The sequence below is a fragment of the Oreochromis aureus genome, linkage group 23 (assembly GCF_013358895.1).
Source record: "Oreochromis aureus strain Israel breed Guangdong linkage group 23, ZZ_aureus, whole genome shotgun sequence".
Classification (NCBI taxonomy): Eukaryota; Metazoa; Chordata; class Actinopteri; order Cichliformes; family Cichlidae; genus Oreochromis; species Oreochromis aureus.
The window spans coordinates 33,878,306-33,896,323 of record NC_052963.1 but is presented as its reverse complement, the minus strand read 5'-3'; the positions used below and the strand labels follow the sequence as shown (position 1 = coordinate 33,896,323).

At 41.6% G+C, this 18,018-nt stretch overlaps 1 protein-coding gene across 1 annotated transcript in view; it reads left to right on the top strand.

Annotated features, from left to right (window-relative positions):
- Positions 1-14,382, top strand: part of oca2 (oculocutaneous albinism II) — a 54,194-nt gene extending 39,812 nt beyond the window's left edge. The window contains exons 19-24 of the mRNA XM_039606304.1: positions 19-146; positions 743-802; positions 1,531-1,635; positions 3,372-3,465; positions 5,047-5,140; positions 13,557-14,382. Coding sequence (XP_039462238.1) covers positions 19-146; positions 743-802; positions 1,531-1,635; positions 3,372-3,465; positions 5,047-5,140; positions 13,557-13,644 — 569 coding nt within the window. The 3' untranslated portion in view covers positions 13,645-14,382. The remainder of the gene's footprint in view (positions 1-18; positions 147-742; positions 803-1,530; positions 1,636-3,371; positions 3,466-5,046; positions 5,141-13,556) is intronic.
- The last annotated feature ends 3,636 nt before the right edge of the window (positions 14,383-18,018 follow it).

Genomic DNA, 18,018 nt, shown 5'->3' with positions numbered 1-18,018 from the left:
TTTCTTGTTCTCTCTCAGGTTGGATCGCTATCTTGGGTGCGCTCTGGCTTTTGGTTCTGGCTGACATTCAGGATTTTGAGATCATCTTGCACCGAGTGGAGTGGGCCACGCTGCTGTTTTTTGCCGGCCTCTTCGTTTTGATGGAGGTATTTAACATACAGGCCGAGTTTCTGGCATTTAACGGAAAGCTCGTTTCTATTTTTTTCCAAAGGAATTTGGACCACAAACCGAACAGTGAAAACCAAAAACTGATGCCAAACAACAACTTTTAATTAGAGCCACTTGAAGCATCCAGATCTAAGATAAATGTAGGTTTAGCTGGGGTCTGCTCTGACGAACAGCTTCACAGGACACTAAGGAAAAACAGAATCAATGCATAGATTCAATTGGCAGTGCAGCTGGCAGTCAGCTAGCAATGTGCAAAGTAATTATCTGTATTTTCACCCATGGGCTTCAATGAAAGGATGTAAAGAAAAGTGTACTGTCAGCACAGTGAGGGCTTTGTTGTTTCTCTCTTTGTGGGCAAAACTACAACACAGTGTAGAGTCAGTGAAGCAGTGCTCACCAGCACATGAATAATATTCAATCTCAGGAATGATAACAAGGATACATCTGTCTCTGTCTATTTAATAGCCACTAAATGGAAACCAAATAGCTTTTCTTCTTTCGGTTTAATCTCACCTTTAAGTGATTCTCTTCTGATTTTTTTTTTCTTATTAATCTTCTCCACTTCCTTTTTCAGGCTTTAGCCCAGCTGCAGCTTATTGACTATATCGGAGAACAGACAGCACTGCTTATAAAAGTAAGTTTCCCCTTTGATTCTGAACCTTTACAGTCATCTCTCAGGTCTCCGTGCGACTGGCATCGCTGATAATTGGGCACAGGTGATGCGATATTGCATTCCATGCATATCGATCCTTTTGTTCTGCCTGGCTCGGGATTCAATTATTTTCTTTGCATCTGATTCCTGCCGGCAGCTGAAGGGGTCTGAAGTAATTTTCACCCATATTCTTGCCTCTGTGCGTCATGCGAGCGAGGAATTGCACCAGTAATAGCTACGTCAGCTTGCGTTTAGACTGTGGGCCCCTGTGAGCCTAATAATCACACATGACAGGTAGTGTGCTATTTGTGGTTTGTGACCCACTCGGTGTCCCAGAACGATGGACAACATGCTGCGAGAGCTGTGTGGCCTTTCTCTCGTCGTAGGGCTGCAGGACAGCTGAAAGAAAGGAGGAGACTCTGTTTTCCTTACTGTCGCCATGAAGAGGGTTAGAATCACACTGCATGCGGGGAACCAGCCTCGCTGTGTGCCTACAGCACAGATAACACTCAAAGCCACCACCTGTGGTTGTGTCACACATTCAAACAGCTTCATCCTCTCAGCTTCCGCTCCCCGAGGAGAGGTTCGGTGTCAGAGACTGAACATAATTGTTGTGTTTGATTTAAATCAGCGAAGGCAGAGAGAGGGCGTGTGCGTGTGAGCGGCAATAAAAGTAGCAGTTATCTGTCACTCTTATTATCTCCTCTCAGGCGGTGCCAGAAGACCAGCGCTTGGCTATAGCCATTATCTTGGTGATGTGGGTCTCGGCTCTGGCTTCTTCTCTCATTGACAACATTCCCTTCACTGCCACCATGGTAAGAGCTGTGAGCCTGATATCACAGCTGTAGCATATCACACTCTTACACAAACAAATCAGATGCAGATTCTGTGACATGGAAGAAAGGCGATTTATGATGTGTAGCTACAGCAATTAAATGCTGATACAGAAGTTAAAAGATGTGTATCATTGGGGGGGGGGGTTCTTATTAAAAAAATACACAACAGGCAGAGATGTAACCAGGGTTTAGGGCTGTATGATGTATTAATCAGATGTAGGAGGAAAAAAAACAGGCTCAACATGTGTTAATCATTTCATAATTGGAGGTTTATTTCTGTTAAAAGTGTCTGAACAGCTACTGCCTCACCACGTCTGTTGTCAGCTGTCTTTTTTCCCCAAATTAATAGATTCAGCAGAGATCAATGTTTCAGATGAGTGACTCTGTGCTCAATTAAAATGACACTGAGAAAAGAGAAAGATGTTATCCCACTGACAGAATGAGATGCTGCCTGTGAGAATTAAACCATCACATTTTTCGACTAGTCAGTGTGTCCATAGGGGTTTCTGAAAATGTCCTTTTCTCTGATTGTTTTTTTTTTTTTTTCGCCCATAGTTTCAGGCCCATGCAAGAATTGCTCTACCTGAAAAGAAGAGCACTTCAAAGCGTGTCACTTTTCAATTCAGTGCACCACTGATAAGAAGAAAGCATGTCCTGATTGGCACAATAGAGTGAGGCTGAGGAAAGATTTGTTTTCCCCCTTCAGTCCGCAGTGATTGAGATTAGGAAATTTATGTATGAATGAATCAATTTAGAAGCATTTTCAAAGCAACAGTTCTGCATTTACACTTATTTGCTTTCTGTGCCAGAGTTACAGGAAACTATTGATACTTCACTCATGTCTGTATATAAAAAAAATTACTGATCTGGCAGTGAGAGCATCGAAACAAGAGGTACAATGGAAGAGGGCAAACAAATATTCTCCTTAAAAACATCCAACTGTTTGTTCATAATCATTTCAAATGCATTTTTTTAACTATTTTATCCATTCCTGCAAAAATACATTTAAAGTTTGCTTCCCTAACAAGGGGCAGACATTTAGATTGATATAAAGCAATATGTACCAGTCAAAACTGGTACATATTTAATAATATGAACAATAATGAATACGACCAGCAAATAAGATCCTATCAGGAAATACTAGAAGTATATGGAGGCTTAACTCAAGTCAGGAGTAGGTTTGTTTTCTCATACTTTTGTACACTCTCATATATTTTCACACTGGAGAAGTCGCCCCCTGCTGGGTATTAGAAAGAATTCAGAGAAATAATAATAATTTTCCGAAAGGAGAACAGTCAGGCTTTATTCATCCTGGAGTCCATAAACATGTTATTGTATAGCACTTGCGTCATAACCCCCCCACCACCACACACACATACACACACCCTCATTTTCATATCTTAGTGAGGACATCTAATTGACATAATGCTTTCCTTAGCCGCTTACCCTAACCATCAAAAATGAATGCCTAACCCTTAGCCTAAACATAACCTAATTGTAACCCTGACACTAAAACCACATTTTGAGCCTCAAAAAGTATAGTGACATGCCAATTTTCTGTCCTCACAAAGGTGTCTAAACATGTACACACACACATCCTTCTTATAGTTAAAAAAAAAAAAAAGAAGCAAAAATAACATTTCGCCGTACTAAAAACAGTGTATGTAAATTTTCAAGAAAGAGCTGGTTTCATGATTTTAAATCTGTCTCTGCAGATTCCAGTTCTCATCAACCTGAGTCAGGATGCAGATGTGAACCTGCCAGTTAAACCGCTCATCTTTGCTTTGGCTATGGGAGCCTGTCTGGGTGGTAAGCTTTGCTTCTTGGGCCTCATATGCTGTATTATAAAAATAGTGCATTGCATGTCAGTTTTGGGCAAAATACACAACAGCCTTCCAGACTCCCTCACAGACATCAGGGACTTTATAGTTTATCCCTGTTTGAAAGGTGTGGATCTTTATTGATGACGGCTGCCAGAAGAAGACAACATATGCTCCAGGTGACAGCCACACTTTGTACAGCTGTGTCGCTCCCCGGGGAGGTCAGGCTGCGCTCTTTGTGGGAGCAGCCTCAGGGCTCTCAGAGATCGCCTCACTCAGGCTCATTCTGCGCCCCAGCGGCCAGCCCTTCATCCGACTGTGGCTCTGCTCCGATGGGAAGGACACAAATGGAGAGAGAGAGAGAGAGCTGTCATAGTGTTTCAGTTTAATCAACTGCACTGTGACAGGTCTTTATCGACTGGCAGTGTGATGTTGCCCCTGCCAAGCCCCATCCTCACACTGACACCTTTTGAGATGTGGGCAGTATTGAACTGCAGGATGGGTACGCGTGCTGACTGTTAAAGTAATGCTTTATGAGATTAAGTCAGAAATTACCAAGACAAGGCTGAAAAGTGATGATGCTCAACAGTTTTATAAGACTGTAAAGTACTCATGCTCATAATGTTGAAATATTTTACGTTAACTTATCTTATGCTCAGCTCTATATTTTTATTATTGGGTTCTTCTAGAGCAGCATTGCACGAGTTGAACACGAGTCCTTACTCATCTTCTACTAAACGTTGATGCAGCCACTCGCTCCACTCTCTTCCTGAAACAAGCATCCTGTCTCTTTATGGCCTCTATTCCTTAAAAGCACACTTTCCTCTTACTTCTAATGAGTTTCTGCAAACAGAACGTGATGGTTCTGTGCAGCGTGTCCTCCTCTTGCAGCGGTAGAGGAAACCAACTGAAAAACATAATTTCCCATTCTGAAACAGTAGTTACAGTAGAGATTTATTCCAAGTGTCAATACAAGACAAACATTTCAGTGATGTGTAAGTAACCAATCACTGAAATGTGCTTTTCTAACTCTTCTGCATTTCCCTTTACAGATGAAAAATCATCATCTTCTAACATTAGCCAGCTAAATATCCACCTTCATAGTGGGCTCTGATTGCAGAAGCTGATATTCTGGTCTTTAGCTGTTTTGTTTTGTTTTTCTGAGAAAAAGAAAACTAATATCCACGGCTCTACTTCTTCAGGAAATGCATAGTATTTCAAGTTTTCTTTTCTGGTCAACCTCCAAAAATTTTTTTAAGCAAACTGATGGAAGTATTTCTGAGTCAGACTGAGCAGGTGGGTGGGCGTGCTGTGTTCAGAGCAGAGCTTTTTCTGAAACCGTACAAAGAGAGACCCTCCATTTAATGCCAATCAGATCCAAGAATAGAAAACAAAATGTTTTTGAAACAGGATGTGAAACAGTGCAGCGTTTCAGAGACACTGACCTGTTTATTTGCAACATTAGCCATGTTTAATATGAGCGTCCAGCTTTGTAGCATTATCTGTTTGCTGGGAAGTAATAAAAAGCAGTTTAAAAGTTTTCTCTGACTTTCTTCTCTTTTCTGTTTAGGAAATGGCACATTGATAGGAGCATCAGCCAACGTTGTGTGTGCAGGCATCGCTGAGCAACACGGATATGGCTTTTCCTTCATGGAGTTCTTCAAGTAAGCAAAGGCGCCATTAACAGCACGAAGCAGTCCCATGCACAAAGAGGTCATAAACAGCAAGTTTGAAAAGTTCCTCTGTTCTTGGTTTGTGGTGCTGAAATACGATAGGCTATTCAGCCTGAGGGGCTACTTACACATTTATGTCCATCATATGGTGCATTGGAAATTGCCAACAATGTGTATGCATAGCCTGAGAACATCTAGTAGAGTATCATGTGACAGAACACGTTTAGTTTGTGTTTGTGCAGCAGGTGCAGCGTTCTGTGAGCGGACTCCAGGAAACAACACGACGCGCACGGGTTTGTTATGTAGTGCAAGCAGTGATTTGAGTCTGTGTCCTCTTCAGTGACCCTGTAGAGAAATGTTTACTACAGCGAGTGTGGAGGAAGTCAACCTGCAGCAATATTCTCTCATGTCGACAGAAATAGAAGTCCCCCAGTCACGCTGAGGCATGAAAGAGGCATAAACAGTGTAACATATGTGTGACTGATTGAACTGATACTGAGTGAAACCGTCCAACCGTGGAGCCTGATTTCAGAACTCTAGGGTGGTTACAAGAAAAAAGTCGAATGAATGGCAGAAAATGTGGTTATATCTCAGGCTGGATGGTCAGCAGGCTTCCTATCAGGTTGCCACCTGCTCACTGATAATTTGCACCCTGGTGACACAGCAGACAGACGTACTTTATGGTTTGCTTGTTGGAGAAGCCGAAGGGGTCAGTTATGTTGAAAAAAGCATGAATATGAGTCTGATTAGGCTTGATATGCAATTGCTTTGAAACTGCATCGCCGTTTTATTTAGGGATCAGCGAAAATGTATTGCGTGTAAGGGATGAAAAGAGACAAAGTCAGAGGATTTGGGGATTTGTGTAACAGATTTGAACAGAGACTTGATTTAACATTAAACTTGTGACACTTATGACTGAACGCGGTGTCTGTGGCTGGCTGTAGATTATTGTCATCAAAGATCTGAAAGTGTTTTCACTGGATGGAGTGACAGCGCTCCATCTTTTCTATTCAGTCCTTTCATCTGAATGACTTGTGCTTTCTGTCATTTCTTTCATCAGATCAATCACAGACAACATTTATACTGATATTCTATCTATACTTACCACCTAACATTTTCTGAAGCACCGCCGTGAAGATGACATTTCAGTTTGTAGTCTAAAGAACATTTACGTTCCCATTCCCAGTCCTTCCATGTGCAAATCTGGAGACGAGGAGAGCAGGACCGAGCACCACAGACAGAACAGACTGGGCTTCATCATATAACAGTGATAAAATTCTGTGATATAAAAAGGAGGAGCTGAGGAAGAGATGGGTTGCTAAGAGGTTTGCAGATGCTGCAGTTGTTTAAGTTGTGTAATCCTGGCTTTTAGGGAAAATGCTAAAGTGATTGGCACTTATTAACGCCTTCTACTCAGTACTTTCTAGTATTCACACACGCACATTCTCACACCATTAAATGCCCAGTGGATACTTCAGCATGTGGACTGGAGGGATCAGTCCACAGGGACCAACCAAATGTTCTAGCTTTTAGTTCCCAGCTGTTTCCCAGTATCTTCCTCTGTCTTAATGTGTTCCCTGGTCTGATATTTTGTTAGCAGTTAGTATTCATGTACTGGTCTCTTGTTTTACTGTGAAAGTTTTCTTCAATTCCCTGTGTGGTTTTGTTTCCCCTTGAGTGATTATCCTGTGTGTCTTCACCTGGTTGTAATCCTTTCACCCATTTTCCCTCATTCCAATCAATCAGGCCTGGGTCTGTTTAAAGACCAAGGGCTATAAATAGACTTCCTCTTTGTACTGTTATGTTCCAGTGTGTGTGTTTGCTTCTGTGCTGTCCTGTTCACCTTTTGCTTAGATTCTCTGGCTCCTCGTATTTGCCTTGTTGTCTATACTGTCTATTTTCTCTTGTATTTGGACTTTTTGTTACTTTTTGGATTTTACTATCAGCTTTCTGTTGGAATTCTCCTGCGTTCAGCATTTTGGGTCCTCAAGTCTACACTGTACACAGCATCACTCTGAAAGGCACACCCTAATCAGCTCAGCCATCAGCTGATCAGTCAGGATTGTGACTTTGTGGCCTAACTCAACTAACGCTATGCTCTATTTGTTGTTTTCAGTGAGTTGTAATTTATTCTAAAGACTTGCAGAAGTATTGCACTTCCCACATACCTAAGCTACAGGATATATTACTATGTTACTACTACGTTTTAATATTGTAATCTGATCTGTGGCAGGTTGCTTCATTGATATTCCTATTTACAGCTAATAAGACTGTGGCTGAGAAGAAAAAGAACAACTGCAGGTGACCTTTGGCATTAAGAAAATTCCACCATTATTTTTTCAGCCTTCGTTACCTGCTCAATCGGCTCTGACATGCCAGTGAAGTAATTGGTGGAAAATGTGTCAGAGTTGGTTAAAGCTCGTTGACAAATTTCTTAGCGCACTAAAAAGACTCTGGGACGTCTGTCTGCAAAGGATTTCATTGAAATGGAGGGAAACAGTTGCAACCCGTCAGCTCTACTTCTCTCCCGCTGTAGCTGTGTTTACAGTTATTGGACAGGAGCATTGCTCTTGGCTGAAGCACTGCCTGTAATTGGCTGTCTGTGGCAAGGGTCACTGCTGTTCAGAGAGACAGGCAAGGGGGAGCGAAGTCTGGTCTGAAACTCTGGGTAGCTGGGATTGACTAGTGCTGTATCAGGAGGATAAATTCAGGGACCAGATGAGCCCACAGGGGCACAAATGCCTTTTTGATAAGCCATCACAAAGGAAAATGAGTGGCCTCGAATAGCTCAGCAGTTAGCATGGTCCCTGTTGCTTCCTTCGTGCCTCAAGGCCCTTATCATCCTCCTCTCCACAAACCATTAACCTAAGGTGCATCACTAAAGTAACAGCTCTGTATGTTGTGTATAGTCCAGGTCGGTTGAATAGAAACTGCCACGGGTGCTTGTAATGCGTTGCACTCTAGAATAGACCCACTGCAAAATGTACTTGTAAATGCCTATCAATGTGGCAAATTGCTACAGTTTTGAGACACAAAAACAAATGACATTAGACAATGTAAGGTGCTTCAGAGTGTCTTTTTTTTGACCACATGTTGCACATGTACAGTCATCTGCAGGAAATCTATACAGAAAACAATAAGCCTCTGCACTGCAGAGGCAGGTGTTGTAGCTTTATTTCTAATAAACGTTGCAATCACGCTCATACATATGTTTGGAGTTTTTTTTGTGTACCGCTTCACAGCTTAAACGCTGCACGAGTGTGCTTTTTGTGCTCGTTGAATAGAACAGGTCAACCATTATCACAGGGGAGCAGCGCTGCTCTCTCTGTCCTACAGCCTCCACAGTCAGAGAAGCGCAGCCCATTGGTTTATCTAAAGAGTCTTTGAGATTGCATCAGGACTTTCAAAGGGCTCCCATCATTTGCAATTAAGTCATTGTGTGAGATCACAAGGTTTGATAGGGATTTTTAGACAAGGTGAACCCTGCTCCTCTTTGTGGTATATTGTGGTGTCTTTTTCATGTGCCCCGTGTCCCCTCGTGCTGTGCCTGTGATCGGGAAATAGGTATTGCTCCGTAGAAAGGGATTCGCTCATGCAGAGGTGACCTCAGGCTGTCTGACAGTGATAACAGTCAGACAGGCTCATTTTTCCCACAAGCAATATGTGATTATAGTGTAGTTTAAATGAAAAAGCATGTGGTATTAACAGAAACAGAGCAGTGTAGTCAAAGAACTGAATTCTCACATTACAAATCAATATAAACACCAAAGCTGAAGTGGCCCTCCATCTGTGCAGCTAAATGCTGCATTACTGTCCACTCTGGAGGTGCTTTAGAGCACTGACAGACCTGTTCTATTCCATGCCTTCTCTGTGGTTCATCAACATCTGAGGATGTTGACCTGCGCACAAAATAGGTAGCATTACCCACTTTGCATCTTTTTGCACAATATTATTTCCAGTAGCTGTTGGGTGCATATTGACAGCTGCACTAAAAGCTTTGTGTATTTGACTTGGTAATAAAACCTGTGACAGCTTCCATTTAAATCAACAAATTCAACACAGATCATCGGCTGCTTTTGTCTTTGTTTGATCAGGACAGAATTTCATGCAGCACATCTACCACGGCTTGATTGCAAACTGTCATGTGCAAAAACCTAAACCTTTACACTCATACAACTGATGAGAAAGGACTGGACTTAGGAAACTCTTATTTAATATTTGGAAAATAAGGTGAAAGGCATTCTATGGAGCACTGAAAAGGAACTCTTTTCTTTGGCTCTGGCTCTACTCTGGCAGCCGCAGCTGCAGTTCAACCCCAAGATTTAGAGCGCCACATGGTGATCTAAATCTTGGAAGGAACCACTGGAGAGCTGGGGAGCATATAGGAAAACAGACTAATAGGTTATTGAAATATGTTGAGCCTCAAGTCAGAGTTTTCAGTGTCTTGAAGGTGGCGCTTTTCATCTGATTAGGTCACCACAGTAACTTATACTGAACTCATAACCTGGCCCAGAGTTGGTTATAAGGGTTAACACCACAGGAGGAAGATGTGACACCGTCCTTTGTAGTCAGCCATCCTGAAGAATGTGTTGCTTACAAAGCAGACCGTCATGCAGGGTGGATTTTGAATGACTTCTGTGCTGTAGCAATGTCTGGCAATGGTAGACAAGAAAACCAGTTCCTTTCAGGTGCATGAAAATGAAGAACGTTTGGCTAGGAAACTAAGAATGTTACTACTGCAAAATCCTGACACCTTCTAGAGAAAAGGCATTCACCATACTGAAAGTTTAGAGATGTGGTACCAGTACTACAGAAGATGCATTCTTCTGTAGATCTTTTACTTATTTACTTATTATCAGAAAAAATAGTTCTAAACTTAATATATATTAGCTAAAATCTTTTTAGTAAATCTTATATTAATTTTATCTTTTCTTCACAGTTCCCCTCACTTTTGCTACTGATGCGTAAATAATGATAATCACTCAAAAATGACAATGACCATTATGACTCAGTTGAGAAACTTTGAAACTGTTTTTTTTTTTTGGTTACAATTAAAATGCAACAGAATGTCTTAAAATCATGAAAGTGCTGAAGTGCCTATGAAGCCTTATTATTCTTCAGTCCGAGTACTTATTTGCCATTTCTGCAAGCATATTCAATGGAAACTTCATAATTTAGTTTGAGCAGCAGAGATGGTACACTGACTGCAGTTTTCACACAGGCACTTACACATATAAACCCAGTTCCTACAAAGTAGAGACACTGTATAAAACAGATAAAAACAGAACACAATGATTTACAAATCTCATAAACCCATATTGTATTTATAAGAGGACATATAAAACAAAGAAACAAAAAAAAATTCTTAAATTGACAAAATGTACCCTTTTAGGATAAAAAAACCCATCTTGGAGTTGTATGCTTTACCAGAGATGATTCAGCAGAGAGAAATGCATCCAGACACTTTTGAACAGAACAGGAAATGGATGGCAGCTGTCTCATTTCAATCAGTAGATGAACTGGCAAATATTTATATTGCATTGACACACACGCGCGCACACACACACACCAGATGTGTGGTGGAAATACCTACATGCTATCATAGAAGTAATGTAGATAAATGTTTTCTTTTTTTTTGGCTGTATCATATGACACGAATCAACTGTGGTTCAGTAATGTGATCCTTGCAAGTGCTGCAAACATAGCTGAAGTGTGAAGCTTGTTGTCTCTGGTTGCTATTGTGGCTCCTGTCCTTTAGCTATTGGTTGTAGCTTTTTTTGTTTTGCCCCTCTTCAATCCTTCAGCACTGTGATGCCAAACTGTGATGATTCGGGTCGTTCCCATTCATTAGGGTTGATGCCCCTGATGTTCAGGTCCCATCTGCAAACAGGACCTGCTGAGATGCTGGGGGACATCGGGTCACCTGATGTTCGTGTCGATCGAGATAGACTCCGATCGACACTGACAGGAGGAGAGGCATGCTCTGAGAGCTGGCTTGTTTAAGCACAGTTACATTAGTGACTATTTGTTGTAGGCAGTGAAGGTGAAATGGTTCTAGGTGATTCTTTTGATGTCCCACACCCTCTATTTGTCTTTTTGCCTAGTAAAAGATACTATAGGCTGCTGCTGGCGACGACAGAACCCAAACAGCTAAAATAATCAGTCATTTTGTTGGTTTTCTTGATGCTGATAGCCAGCCCAGACTCACTGCAGGCATGAGCAAACTGGTTGATGAGCTGCTGAAGGTCCTCCTTAGTGTCACCTCTCTGAGTTGCATCATCAGAGGAAGATAGTTCTCTGATGAGAACTTTAAAAGCCTTGGCCTTCAGCAGACGGCCCTATACGACTAGTAGTGACCCGTAAAGGCAGCTAAACATAAGAAAATGAAAAAGAAAACAAAGTTGTGGGCTGCTGCAGTGATCATCAGATACTCATTCTGAACCCAAATGGTCATCTCAGGCCTTGAGATCCTCTAAGAAGGGGTCATGTCCAGGTTAACTGAAAATACACACAGCAAAGAGACGGGTAACCTTTTGTCTCTCTGACAATCAGACTTGCACGGTTAACCTTGCCGTTTCATATAAGCATCTGTGTGCTTTATAAGCGACAGATAAAACCACACGTAAGCCAAATATAATGTTTATCGTCATAATAATTGCATTTGAATTAACTGTCATCATTTTGTCTTTAATCCTAATATAAAGATTAACACAGCTAATATAGCAGCTGTATGTTTATGTTTTTTTTCCAGGCTGATTTGGCCCAAACTTTTTCTCTGCAGTCTGTGAGAGTGAGAGCAACATCTGCTCTTAATGATATTTTAATGATATGTTCTCTTATTTTTTAGTCTTAATTAGTCCTTTTCTGCTTTGATGAAGACTGATGGCTGGCACGCTGAATATACATGCAGTTTCTGTTTTTGTCCTCCAAAGTGATCTGTGGCACAGAGTGAGGATGAACAGATCTCTGGCCCTCGGAGCTGCCATGTGTCCATATAGGACATGGTAGACATCCAAACACGAGCCATCTGCAGTTCAGGAGTCATCTAAGGACACATTTTCAATTAAGGAGACTAATTCAGGGATGAGAAGTAGAAACATACATGACAGCAGTCACCACTGATGCTTCATGCAGGGAACTACATTTCAGTCATTACATTCAGAAGTAGGCTGGCCTTTAAAAATGTCACCATGTGAAGCCATTTCTGTTTCAATCAACAACTTTGGACTAATGAGATGTGTGCATGCAGCCGAGGACTTTTTAGATTGGTCCGTTGTACGTAATGTGCATGTCTCGGAGCATCTGCTAGTTTTAGTGTGCAGGAAGACAAGCTTTCACCTGCAGGCTGATGTGTCCTTGATCAAGATGCTGAATTTTTAACGGCTCTGAGCGGCTGTGCAGCTCTGACCTCCCTGTGCTGCAGGCTGAGTGAAGACAGAGTTAGCTGTGGAGCTCAGCAAAGTGTCACACATCAATAAGACTGGGTTTTGCAATAATTTGGTTTTCTCTATATGAGGAGTTGGACTGTCTGTGGCTGCCAAAGGTCAAAATATGTCTCTCACAAAGAGAGATGATAATAAAGAGAAGAAAAATCCCTGTAAGATAAAGGTCTTTTATTACTTTTTCAAACCGAGCTTTAGTGCCAGGATTTTTTTTAATGCCATTTTTGGTAATATATATATTTTTTAAAAGAGAAATTTGAGAGAATAAACCAGGATAAATGTAAATGGAAGCTAGGACTTCATGTGACATTACACGATGCCTTACACTTATTGAAGCAAATTGCTGTTTGCGTCAGTAGGCCTGTGAAAGGTGCTGGAGCTATAGTAGAAAATAATAAAAGTTGTAAACACCATTTCTTGACTTCTTGTTCTGTGTGTACTGGAGCTTACGTTCCTGCTAAACTAACAGCTTCCATTGAATCATGCAACAATAGCAAAATAATAGAAGACACACACTGATGGGAACAATGAATACATTTTAAGATGATGACAACAACTACAAAAACACTGCCAATCAGCTCCTTCCCCACGGCAAGAGCCAAATTACACGAGAGTTGGTGGACAGGCGGAGCATTTGGTGAGACTCCAAATTATTTTTCTTAAAATGGTGATATTGGTGGAGGTTGAGCTCTGTGACTTTTCTGAGTGGCTAACTTTTAGCTCAGGACAGTTCATACCATCCTTTTAATTCAAATGGTTAATCTAGGGCACATCTGCAAGCCACTTGACAACCCACCTGTCCCCCTGCTCCTCCTTTATTGCTGTTTCTGACTTTCTGTATATGCCCTGATCAGAGACAGGCCACCACATCCAGGTTACTGCAGCCCGTAAATCTTTTTATTCCAGTAATCCTGACTGAAGTGCTGATCATTGCATCTAACTTGCTCTTCTCTTGTTTTGTACAGGCTGGGATTCCCCATGATGATAATGACATGCATGATCGGCATGTGCTACCTGCTGGCCACACACATCGGACTGGGATGGAACATGTGAACCGTACCTGCTGCACAGAGATCCAAAGAAACTGTGTGACCACTCCTCCAAGAGTCTGAGTTCACTGTAACGTGATGTGTAACCTGACTGCTCAGTTTACCGGCATTATATGAAGCATCGCAGCCATATTTTTCAAAGCGCGGAAAGGTGGTGTCTTTGAGTAAGTGTAGACCATCAGGGACCAGATTTATCTGAGCTTTCACCAAAATCCAAGAAATTTCTGAAACAAAAATGTCACCAGTCCATTATGGTGTACATGGTGCTATGGCTTCACAGGGTAAAATAACTAGTGTAAGCATTTGAAGGTGTGCTCGCTGATGTCAGACTGTCTGTTCTTTTGGAAACAGACAAAAAAGAAACAAAAAAAGAAAAAGTGGCCTGTTTAGAAAACCAATCACAAACATTACACCAGTGGTTTACCAAACTTCTGTTTATATTTACAACAAGAACCAGTGAAAGGGATTTTCTAATGGTTTGTGTCAAAGGCAGCATCAATTTAACTGCAAAGAACCGATGAGACAAGAAAGCAGTTGTAGACTCTGGTCGAAGCATTGTATACCACCTAGTGGATTGTGTACATGTAAACTCACTGATTTATTTCAGCAATCATATTCATCATGTAAATGCTTTCACCGCACTGAACAGCATCTTCTTACTTTATCTGTTTTTCTGTATACATTGTACAGCCCAACATCCTGAACAGCCAAAAGGAGAACGAAAAATAAATCGAGGAATAAACTTGTGTGTATTATTATTACAGACGCTCATCAGGGAAACACAGACTTTAGACACTATTGAAAAACTTTCGATGCTTCTATTCTGCAGCCAGAGGTCAAAAGACCTTCCAGGAATGGTGATGCTATTTTCCAGAGGATTGACTGTTGATCCCTAATCTGGAACCTAACCAGCTCCAAAAGGTACTATGGCGATATAGTCTGGTAAGAAGTGAACCACCTACTTAGCAGAGTAAACCCTGAAGTTCCTTGGATAAGCCCAAAACCTGCACAAGCCAGTGTACTCCTAGTGTCGGTCCCAAGCCTAGATAAATGAGATCCGGAACAGAATCATTGCCAAGTCAGACGTGTGGCTCATGAAGAATGTGATTCCCTAATCAATCACTGGTTGATCAGGGTGCCACCGCAAACTGCTACTGTTTGCTGAAGACAAAGGGAAGAGGGTGAAGATTCATGGATGTAGTTAGGAGAACATGGAGATGATTGGTGTGACAGAGGAGGATGCTAGGGATAGGGTGAGATAGAAGCAGATGCTCAGATGTGCAGATGTGCAGATGTGGCGACACCTAAAAGAAGCAGCTGAATGAAGAAGAGGAAGGGTTTTTGTACAGTAGATAACAGACTGCGTTTCTTGTTTCTTGTTTCTGTGTGGGAAATGCTTTCTGGCTCTTCAGTTAGACCGACTCTCTCGAGCTACATTCACAGCTCTACTTTCACCGTTTACCAGCAGTGAGAGAGTAAAACTGACTCTTGTTTTTCCTTTAATGAGTCAGGCTCCGGGCCAGCAAAACTCCAGCAGCACAGATCGATGTACAGCATGCAGTTCCTGTAGGACTGCTGTTCCATATTAACACTTTTTACTCCCAAGGGAACGTGAAGTGGGGGACACCTCAGCTGGTTAGAATCACTGGAAATATGTGGCGTCCACTTTGTTGCCCCTGTCGAACCGTGCTCAGGATCACAGTTAATTAATTTAAAGACCTCAGAGAACTCTATCATTATACATTAATGTATTTAATGTGTTTCAGGATTTAGAGTCATCTATAGCTGGAGGCTCAACCTGCTTTTTTCATCTCCACTAAACTTTAAAATCTCTCTCTCACACACACAGTCACACGCTGTCAAGTGTTTTTAGCATGGGATGACAATGACAGCCCGTCTGCCAGCAGATCTACCAGGATCTGAAATACTTCACTATTTACTCAGTGGATCACCCTGATTTTTTTCCTTTAAACAGAAAGTTGTGGTTGCCAGATGATGAAAAAAAACTGTAAAAGTGATCCCTGCGTAGGTTCCTCATTCATCTAATTTGTCCCTTGTGGAGGTGGTCCCAAGGGTCATTGACCCAATACTGATTATGTGAGTCATCACATGAGCCAAAGGGTGAAAAAAAAAATGTTCAGATTCTGGACCAACAGCACAGATAGTTTGAAAAAAGTCAAGGAGGTTGTCTGTGTTCACTATGATTGGCCATCACTGATCAGAGGTGGTGAATTATGACAGGAGCCATCAGCTACCTACATTATACTCTTGGTATCCCTTCCCAGGCGCTTCAACCTGCACTCACACCTTGCCTCATGTGATCGATACTGCAAAACATCCAATATCCCAAAGGGGGGTCTCTAAGCCGGCAAGCTCTTGTTTTTGGTTGAATTTTGCACCCTGTCATGTCTACTGAGTTTTTAGTGCTTTCCTCTCACGTCTTCTGTGTTCCTCCATCTCTGTCTTCATGTTTGGCATTAGGTCTTCATCTCTCACTTCTGGCAAACGCTGTTACAAGGTTACTTCCTGTTTTACTATGAAAGTTAGTTTCCTCACGCATCTTGTTTTTGTTTTACTTCCTGCTTTTTCCCCTCTGATCTCATCAGTGTTACTAGTTTAATTTCACACGTGCCTTTTACTTATCCATTTCTCATTTTGCAATAACCCCTCTGGGTGTTTATAATCTCTGTTTCTTAGTCCTGTTTTGACTATTTGCTTCTCATTATATTTTTTAAATTCTTATTTTTATTACAGAATTAAGTTTCGTAGGTCAGACGCAAAACAAAGATTTTTCTTCAGCACCAACAAATATTTAATTTTTCTTTTAATGACTGAGGTCTCTGACAACATTTTTCCAATTAGGCTGACACAGCTGCAGAGGCTTGCATCCTGGCTGACACGGAGACACTTTTTCTGTTGTTTGCTTTGCTGTTTTGCATAACTGCTGACATTTTGTTAGAGCTGGAGCTAATCCAGCTCTTCTGTGAGCCACTTATCTGGTGTTCAGTTTGGTCATTCTCAATGACAGTTGAAGCATATTTATTGTGGTCACTGACCCCAATATTTTTTTCCAGAAATCCAAAGAGAGTATTACAATGAACAGGCAATTTTTAAACTATTGTCATCAGACAACTACTGTGAGAATTCATGGCCTTTGCTCTGTTAGTTTTCCTCCCTGGATGTGATGTGCTCACCTTTAAACGCTCAGAGGTGACGCACAACCATGATCCTTCCTGTTTTGCCTGAACAACATTCAGATGTAAAAGCTCCTTTGATTAGACAGAGCATGGCTGCGTTAAGAAGACCTGGAGATGACATTCAAAGATCAGGATGACTTCCTATCAGAGCTGCTCATTGATGCGTACGCTGAGAAATGTCTGCCATGTTTCAGGCGGTTTCCTCGGAGTTCTGCATTTTTGGACATTTCTCCAGCCGAGTAGGCTGAGTCAGGCGGCCTGCCTGCGTGTACCAGATAAAATAAAATATTCATCTGGTTCTCCTGGGCTTCCCATATGTTAATGGACTGAATAGATAACATTCTGATAACAAAAATGTAGCAGTTTGTGATGCTCATGAAAATATCAGCCCTGTTCACCTTTTTATACCTTTTTTTTTCTTGGGATTGTCTGTGTGTTTCCAAGGCAGTGTGAATTACTTTCCTTTTTTCTTTTTCTTGAGCTGTGCATTACTCAGGTTTAAATCAGACATACTCTGTCAGAGTGACGCTGAGAAATGCTTTGCAGACAAATGCGAAACATGAGATGATAGGACATGTCTTTAATAAACTATGCTAAGCTAACAAGCTAATGGAGGAGTTAATAGAAGAGTGGAAGCTGCTGCCATCTTTCACTAACCCAGCAATGATGAATGCAAGCAAAGAAACTATTAACCTCCCAGTGTTCTATCATACATCATGTTAGTCCTGTAAGAACTTTGTTATCGAGCTTTTGACCCTATTTATTTTGTGTGGACAAGCAAATGTACCTCTGTGATATACAGCAGTGTATCAGGGTTACTGAAGGTAAAAACAAAATTACAACAAAAAGAGGCAGTACCAACGTTAAGTAATGAAAGTTAAGAAATTCACAGCTGAAAACAGTTGATTCACTTACCCTAACTTCACCAACCAGGTTAAGTGGGCACACAAAGCTGGTTGCTAAGTTAGCCCAGGGGGTTCCCTGCACTTTCACATGAGAAGGGTGGAGCTGGTGATATCTGACCAATCAGAATTACTGGCAACAGAGTGGCTGATTTTACACAGGAAAAATAAGCTGTGTCTCAAAACGTAGGCGGCATCCTTCGGAGGACCCGGCCTTCATGGTCTACGTGGGCCGGGTCCTTCGAAGACTGAGAAGGCCGGAAGTGCGAGGCTGTGAAA